Source organism: Monosiga brevicollis, genomic scaffold (genome assembly GCF_000002865.3).
Source record: "Monosiga brevicollis MX1 MONBRscaffold_3 genomic scaffold, whole genome shotgun sequence".
Taxonomy (NCBI): domain Eukaryota; class Choanoflagellata; order Craspedida; family Salpingoecidae; genus Monosiga; species Monosiga brevicollis.
This window is the reverse complement of record NW_001865040.1, coordinates 1,633,409-1,641,302: the sequence shown is the minus strand read 5'-3', so window position 1 is coordinate 1,641,302 and position 7,894 is coordinate 1,633,409. Positions and strand designations below refer to the sequence as shown.

General features: G+C 54.3%; 4 protein-coding genes across 4 annotated transcripts; 3 read left to right on the top strand and 1 right to left on the bottom strand.

Moving 5' to 3' along the window:
- Positions 1-483: 483 nt before the first annotated feature.
- Positions 484-1,233, top strand: MONBRDRAFT_14411 (uncharacterized protein; the record flags this gene model as incomplete). Its single annotated transcript, XM_001743393.1, has 3 exons — positions 484-640; positions 782-912; positions 1,039-1,233. 3 exons carry the CDS (start codon positions 484-486, stop codon positions 1,231-1,233), a joined length of 483 nt encoding a protein of 160 aa, XP_001743445.1.
- Positions 1,234-1,912: 679 nt separating this feature from the next.
- On the top strand, positions 1,913-3,676 carry MONBRDRAFT_35950 (uncharacterized protein; the record flags this gene model as incomplete). The annotated part of the gene is made up of 4 exons (XM_001743392.1): positions 1,913-1,951; positions 2,102-2,266; positions 2,679-2,822; positions 3,014-3,676. The coding sequence occupies 4 exons, from the start codon at positions 1,913-1,915 to the stop codon at positions 3,674-3,676; spliced, it is 1,011 nt and encodes a 336-aa protein (XP_001743444.1).
- A 730-nt stretch (positions 3,677-4,406) lies between these two features.
- MONBRDRAFT_5896 (uncharacterized protein) lies at positions 4,407-5,794 on the top strand (the record flags this gene model as incomplete). Its single annotated transcript, XM_001743391.1, has 4 exons — positions 4,407-5,146; positions 5,264-5,352; positions 5,374-5,738; positions 5,768-5,794. 4 exons carry the CDS (start codon positions 4,407-4,409, stop codon positions 5,792-5,794), a joined length of 1,221 nt encoding a protein of 406 aa, XP_001743443.1.
- A 345-nt stretch (positions 5,795-6,139) lies between these two features.
- MONBRDRAFT_35949 (uncharacterized protein) lies at positions 6,140-7,226 on the bottom strand. The gene is made up of 5 exons (XM_001743067.1): positions 7,101-7,226; positions 6,908-7,019; positions 6,746-6,788; positions 6,597-6,652; positions 6,140-6,445 (listed from the first exon to the last, which is right to left on the bottom strand). Exons 1-5 carry the CDS (start codon positions 7,166-7,168, stop codon positions 6,239-6,241), a joined length of 486 nt encoding a protein of 161 aa, XP_001743119.1. The 5' UTR covers positions 7,169-7,226; the 3' UTR covers positions 6,140-6,238.
- Between the last annotated feature and the right edge of the window lie 668 nt (positions 7,227-7,894).

Genomic DNA, 7,894 nt, shown 5'->3' with positions numbered 1-7,894 from the left:
CGTCTTTTTTTTTTTTTCTCTCTTTTCTCTCTCTCTCTCTCTCTCTCTCTCTCTCTCTCTCTCTCTCTCTCTCTCTCTCTCTCTCTCTCTCTCTCTCTCTCTCTCTCTCTCTCTCTCTCTCTCTCTCTCTCTCTCTCTCTCTCTCTCTCTCTCTCTCTCTCTCTCTCTCTCTCTCTCTCTCTTTGGTAGTTGTGCTTTTCCTTTGTGTCTTTGCTCTTTATTTCAAACCAATTCATCTCTCTCTCTCTCTCTTTTTTTTTTTTTTTCTTTTCGCCAAACGATTCATTCTCACACACTCTCGCTCCCCCACCGCCTTCCCCTCCCCTTCCCCTCGCATCGGCTTTTCGAACAGCGGGGCAGCACGGAGCTTGATGCCCGTCTTTGGCCGATGGGATTGTGAGTTGTGAGCTGGTGTGTGGTGCGCTTTGATCTCGGACAAGAAGGGTTTCTTATTACCGTGAGACGGGCGCACCATCCTTGGACATGGTTGATGCACAACCCTCTGGGCAGGACAACGCCCGGATCCACGTTGCCCTGCGATATGAGGCTCTGGACACCCTGGCCTTGCACAAGCTAGTGACAGTGCCCGAAGCCGGTGCCATCAGCACGTTTGTGGGCATCACCCGCAACACCTTTCAAGGTTTGTAATAGAACTTGGCTACCTGCATATGGCAGAGGCGCGGCGGCAAAAAAAAAAAGGGCCTTTGCCACAGGACTCGCTGACGGCCTGACGCGTGTGTCCATGAACATGAACATGAACATGATGTCTGCGCTGCTTTAGGCAAGATGGTAGCTCGTCTAGAGTATGAGGCCTACGAGACGATGGCTGTCAAAAAGATGCGCGCCATTGCCGCCACGTGTCTGGAGCGCTGGGATCTGGAGCGCTGTGCCATCGAGCATCGCCTGGGGTCCGTGCCTGGCATTGACGCGAGTGACAGATCGGACTTGCCTCACCGTGCGGTTGCCGCTGTTCCTTGCTTGTTGCTATCATTCATGTCATGTGCACCTCTGCTGATTGGGAACCCGTATTGTAGAGAGGTCCCGGTTTCTGAAGCAAGCGTGGCTATTTACATCTCATCGGCTCATCGACGAGCTGGCCTCGACGCAGTGGCTTTTGCTATTGACGAACTCAAGGCCACCGTTCCCGTGTTCAAGCGCGAAGTCTATGTCGACGGCCAAGCCGAATGGAAGCGCAATTGCAGTGGCTGCGCTCGTCCCCATCCGACTCATTGACCCGACCGAGTTTTACACTCTTGAAGCTTACAGGGCCCTTGGTCCCTGTCCCGACCGAGTGCTGAGCACTCCCCTGTTCCCCCTGACCTGTTTCCTCAAATGGAGGTTTCAATCGAGCCTTTTTATCCAGAAAGCGAGCATCTAAAATCTGACAATCTCCTCCAAACGCGAGACTTTGTGTCTGTGTGTTTTTCCATTTGATGTTTTGCTTTTTGTTTTTTCATCTGATGGGTGTGTTGTTGCATAGGGACACACACACACATACATCTCTCTCTTCTTCTTCTTTTTTTTTCTGGATACAGGGGGTGGGTCGACAGGCTGTGTCACATCAAAGAGATCAGGGGGGGGATCAGGTCGTGTCGTGTCGGGAGGCAGAGGTGCTTGTGCCTGCTGAGATTGGTTTGAGGCGCATCGTTGTGGAGATGGAGACCTGGGATCAATCTGTTTGATGGGACCATCTCCTGCTGCACCCTATCCTCGCGATCGCGGCTTCGGGACGCCAAGCTTTTGCTCAGCAGCAGTACTCATTTTTTTTGGCCCCGCGCACGTTGCCTACTCAGACCTCTTGGCCTTTGTACTTTCCTTCGCGGTTTGACTCAACGAGCCCCGATTGCAAACTCAGCGACAACGATCTCTGCCCCAACCGACCTCAGCAGAACCCAGCACCAGCACCAGCACCATGGCCAACGACCGCCTGCCCCTCAGCGCCTCCAAGCAGGTACGCTTTGTGTCGCAACGCTTTTTTGACCCTGGCTGCTGCAAGCCTTCGCAAGCCTCGCGCCAGAGTGCGACCTCGCTCTCCTCCCACACACTTGCACGCAAAACGATTCCAAAGTCTGTCCATTCTCATGCGCATACGGGACCTTAGCGCATTTTTGAACGCCGGATGACCCGCTCGACAGCCATTGCCGTGGCCATGATTGTCTGTGGCGCCGTTCTTCTGGGCAGTGCCGCAGTACAAGGGGCCGTCACCAAAATGACCAAGGCCCATTCGGTACACATTGGCACCACCGGTGCTCAGCCCTTCACGCTGGTGCGTAGGAAGCGCGCCTTTCACTCAAACTCTGATCCTCCCTCCTCAGTCTAGAACGCCAAATCTCATTCGTTGCCTTTGGTACCTACGAATGAACAGCGTCTCGTGTACTTGTTTATCTTTGCCGGCGCGACCGGGCTCATGTCCATCCTCTCAGGAGCGGGCATGCTGGTTGTGGTCAATTCGGCTGGCTCTCACCTCTCACCAAAGCGCATCAAAGCCGTACGTTCTGCATCGTATCATATTGTTGCCCTATCTCCATCAATTGGAGCACACACACACACTGCGCGTTTACCCACAGTGTCTCAGTCTGACCCCGAGGAGAGGACATTATAGTCACTCTAAACGGGCACGGCCTGACAAATCCCGATGCCATACGACTCACGCAGCGTGGCAATACTTGTCTCGGTAGTTGGTGTGGGGATCCGCCGATCTGCATGCGGGGGCCGTGGTGACCATGTTCATGAGCGTTTTCACAGCCGTGGCGAGCCTCATTGCCATCATCGCTTTCCAAGATTACAGCAAGCATGCGACATTCCAGATCAATCTCACTGAGGTTTGTTGCCTCGTGCCATGCTTTGTTTCCCTTGCCCCGAACAGAAGATATCCGACCAGGGCAGATGCCATCTGTTGCCTGGTTGGGTATATCTGGAAAACCTTGCGAATTTAGCTGGGGATTCGGTGGATGCACGTCCAACCCTGGTCCTCATCTTGTTTTTGTTTTTTTTTCCATGTCGGCGGATGCAGACCTTGGGCTGGATCATCATTGGCGCCACTGCTTTGGTCACAATTGGTGTGGCTAGTGCCGCTGATCTGGACAGCCGTGCCATCATGGGCACTCACTTTACTGGCAAACGCGCCGCATCCATGCGTGTTGCGACCATGTGTCAAATGGGCTTTTCTCTGGCCGTTCTCCTTCTCACCCTACCCCTTCCCTTCACCATGCAAGATGTGGATGCGCTAGCAGTGACGGCCATGGTGGCCTCCTTCCTGGCTGCCTTTCTTGGGTTTTTTGCTTCCATTCGCTCAGCCCGCCACGTCAACTGCAAGACATGGTCATCAGATGTCGACACGCTGCGCTTTGAGCGCGCTTGGGGCCTCTCCGTTGGCTGTCATTGCCTGTGCCTGCTGGCGAGTGGCCTGCACGCTTATTTCTCAGCCCAGATCATTGCTGACTGTCTGCGCGACGACACCGCCCCCGGATACTTTCGCCCGAGCTGCGACGGTGATGTTGGCGTTCTTGCCGGCATCCTGCCCCACCTTGTCAATACCATTGCTGTGTTGGCGCTTGGTGTTACTTCCATCATTGCCTCAGTCCGCATTGCTATTGTGACTGAAATTTTGTTGGATGACGACGAGAACATCCCCGACGCTATTACCCTGCACTCGGTACGGTTACGCCAACCTTGACCCCACTGCTGGTTCCTTTATGTGCGCTGCCTACTTGAATCTCGCCTCGCCCTCACCCACGTTGGCTCGCGCCGATTTCAGGTGCAAGAAACCCTTCACACACCTCGCGATGAGGAGATGGCACGACTTTTGCCTCAATCCCACGCGTGATAGGCTTGCCCCCTCATTGTACCATGTCTGTCTTGATTTGCTTTTTTTTTTTTTTTTTCGTCTTTCATCGTGAGCTTCAAACCAGCCGCTCTCGTATCGCCGTGTGCACTTTGCGCCACAACGTCATTTCCAATTCCATTCTTGGAGCTATCAATCCCAGCCAATGCTGTTCATGTGCAGCGCCGCGAACGCGGGAAGGGACAAACTAAACTTCCTCTTTGTAAATAAACTGACAAACTGATGACATTGTGCGATTCTGTCACCAGTCATGTCATCATGAACTACAGAATTGCACAAGACGCGCACACTTTCGCAAGCAGTCGTGTCGCGGTGACTGCGGACGCGACTTTGGGGTATTGGCTCCTGCCTGCCTTCACTGGGCGCGACTGGACTTGAGATGCCCTGCGTTTGCGCCAGATTGCCAGGGCAGCAAATTCCTCCCACGTCCCGATCTTCCCTTGCTCTTTCTCTGCTCTTGAAGCTGGAGTTGTTTCTCCACCCTTTGAGAGTTCCTGGCTGCTCGTCACCCTTTGAGAGTTCCTGGCTGCTCGGTGTTTCGAGGAAGCGTGATCGAGGCGTCATGGCGGTCGAGGATACGCTACTGGCTTTATCCAGCCTGGTGGCCTTTGCCATGCTCTGGGCTGCGGGCGCCAATGATGTAGCCAATGCCCTTGGCACGAGTGTAGGCTCTAAGGCACTCACGTTTCAACGCGCGATTGTGGTGGGTGCCATTTTTGAGCTCCTGGGCGCCTCGCTCGTGGGCGGTGGCGTGGAGAGCACCATCGAGTCAGACATCATCAGCGTCAATGACTTTGGCTCCCCGCGTCGCTTTGCCATTGGGATGTTTGCCGCCATCGCGGCCACCTTCCTCTGGGTCACAGTTGCCACCATCGCTGCCTTGCCCGTGAGCACGACTCATGCCATCATCGGCTCCGTCATCGGCTTCGCCATTGCCGAGGGCCGAGGGAGGTTTCTTCAGGGCCAGAACATTGGTCTAACTGCTGCCAGCTGGATCGTATCGCCACTCCTTGGTGGCTTGATTGCCTTTGGCATCTACCTCATGCTCAAGCATCTCGTGCTTAAACCCACCTCACGCCTCCGCAGGGCCGAACTGAGCCTGCCGTACCTTTTTGCCCTCAATCTGGCCACAGACGCCGTTTTTGTCGTGGCAGGCGGCCCTGACCTTTTACGCCCCCGCACAGACTCCCCAGAACAAGCTCTGGGCCAGATATATGTGCCCATTTTTGTTGGCACATTTGTAGTAGCGGGTCTAGCTGGTCGCTTCTGGCTTCTCGGTTGGATTCGCCGGCACCGCCACGAGTATGAGACCAACGATTGCCACCCAGATCATGAGATGGGAACTGCCCTAGAAGACCTGCAGCATGATGAGCAAGGAGCAGCAGCGCCAACGACCCACCAAGACTTGGACGCTGACAGTAATGACGAAGAGCTGCTCCTACCGCTCTCGGCACCCGATGGTGGAAGGACGACCATTGCATCGAGGCAACAGCAGCATACTGGCGATGGTGACCTAGAAGTGCTTGGAGCAACCAACTCATATGGTCCCTGTGAGGCATACTTTGCGCCCTTGACGGTGGCTAGTGCGTGTACGGTGGCATTTGCGCACGGCGGCAACGACGTGGCCAACGCCTTGGGCCCGCTCAGTGTAGTTATCAATTTCTGGCGCAATCATCTCGACTCACATTTGAGCCTTCCGTTCTGGGTCAACTTCCTTGGAGGTGTGGCTATCGTAGCTGGTTTGACCACCTATGGACAACGAGTCATGGAGACGGTGGGCAGTGGGATCACCCGTCTAAGTTTCTCAAAAGCCTTTGCAGCGCAGTTTGGCGCGAGCGTAAGCATCCTAACCGCCACGGTGCTTGGACTTCCAATCTCCACAACCGCGGTTTTGGTAGGCTGCATATCTGGCGTGGGTCTTAGCGACGGCCTTGGGCGAGGTGCCATTGACTTGCGCCTTCTTGGTCGCATCATCTTGGCCTGGATTATCACTCTTCCTGTTGCGGGTGCTCTCGCAGCCGCACTGTATGTCTTGGGCAAGACTATATTCGATTGACTGTCTGAGCATTTCTAGTTATAATATGACTATCATTGCCAGCGCGTCTGTGTGTACATGTCAGATGCCCCCACTGAGTGGTGCTGTCCGTTGGTGTAAGTGTGAATATAAAAGTTGACCCGACTCCTTTTCGTACCCAAATGCCTCGACACCTGTAATGATGATCATCGAGGGACGGGTCGTTTACCCAGCACCACCCCCCTTTCAGGTTTGCCATTGAACATATGCCAAAAGCAAATGCCAGAGCACATCAATTTCTTTCGTTGCAGCATGTACTCTAGAGAGACGCGGGCTTGGTGTGCAACCAGCGCTTGTCTTGTGGCCATACCGTAAAAAGTTTATCGTACCAGCGCGTTGCGCTCAAGAAGAATGAGGGCTTGGTTGTCTGTACCTGCTGCAACCATGTTGTGGGCAGCTGCGACACAGTTGATTCCCATTGTGTCCGAGTCCAATAAGCTATGCACGGTGGCACCGTGGGTATCCGTGTCGAGGGCAAAGGATCGGTCCGCTGCATTTGGCATGGCCCAGTGCAAAAGTCCCCCGTCCTGTTGACGTACACAAACATGGCATGTCTCGGGTCAGTTGAGGTATCGGTGCAAGCGACCCGGGTGCAAAACGGTCAGAAATTATGCATGCCGGCCTGATCTCGGGCTGGCAGCTCAGACACACGAGTTGCCTGAAAGGCCGTCATCTCACCTCGCCACCACTGAGGAAGTGATTGCTATACACGGGATGAAAGCTTCCACACCAAACTGTTTGCACGCACGTCCAATTATGAGAGAAGGTTAGCACCGCGTGGCTCAGAAAATAGATTTGACGATTTACTTCTTCCACATGCGACCCACCTTCACCCTCGTGTGCCTCGGCCATGGAGACTGGAAACTGTGTCTGTGGCGATAAACAGAAAAAAAAAAACATAAGGAAATGGTGAACATGAGCCAGTGCCAACACGCAAGAGTGGCTTGATTTTTGCTAGGTTGTGCAGCTCGATTACCCATTAAACCTACGTGGCGCATGTCCCAGGACAACACAAGTCCCGTGGTGGTTCCCGCCACAATGGCTTCGGGGCGATGGGGGTGCTGAGTGATAAAGGTGATGGCATGCAGCTTGGGACCGTTCCTGACAGGCGAGAAATAGGCGAGCGTCAGGTGCACGAGCAGGAAGGACCATGTCTGCCCGATATGTCAAGATGTAACGTACGATTCTGCCATCAGAGTGAGACCTGTAAAACCAGGCGTGCGTGTGTCATAAAGACGCAACATGCCCATGTTGTCCCCGATCAGCGCTTGGTTGCGCTGGTAAAACTGAATGCTCGTGGCACTGCCCAGTGTGGGAAGGGCTGCGACACATCGCAGGTGATGGATGAGCATGAGCATGACAAAAGATGTCAGCGACACAGGCTTGGCGGAACACGAGCCAGATGGGGGCTGTCAACACCAACCATCGCCGTGGCGGGTAACACCACCCGATCCCACGTGTACAATTTCAATCTGGCCACTCTCATAGCAAAGGATAGCTTCTTGCCGGGTTGCATCGTAGTCTGCCGATGTACATTGCAGACGGGGCGGCCTGTGGGTGGAGGGTAAAGCGGCCATGCAGCGGATAAATGAAGGCTGATTATCACTTTGGGACCGCGAAAAAGAAAGATTCATGTCGCTGCCCCCAAAACTATACGCGTGAGTTGCGCGTTTGCCGTCGCGTGCGTACCCAGAGCTGACGGGGCCGTTGGCACGCAACGTTTCCACATGCAGTGTTGGTTGCGCATGTGAGTCGTCCAGAGCCGCACGAGCAAACGCGCCGTTGCGACAAAAGACAATTGCCGAACTCGTGTTGTGAAACTAGTCGGGCACATGATGGCAATACATTGTGAGAGAGGCTAGAAAAGTATCGTACACAGTTCATCCAGGGCATGTGTGCACCAGTGTATGTGGTCTCTACCTTGATGGCGGTGACGGAACCTGGAACGCTCGCGCTGCACCGTGACTGGAGCGTCT

What these genes read in the sequence shown, in the direction of transcription:
- MONBRDRAFT_35949 (XM_001743067.1), bottom strand. Translation starts at nt 7,168, where the DNA reads ATGGGCATGTTGCGTCTTTATGACACACGCACGCCTGGTTTTACAGGT. An exon ending in CTCACTCTGATGGCAGAATC is followed by an intron (nt 7,020 to 7,100) that starts GTACGTTACATC and finishes CTCGCCTGTCAG; the next exon opens with GAACGGTCCCAAGCTGCATG. An exon ending in CGAGGCACACGAGGGTGAAG is followed by an intron (nt 6,653 to 6,745) that starts GTGGGTCGCATG and finishes GCGTGCAAACAG; the next exon opens with TTTGGTGTGGAAGCTTTCAT.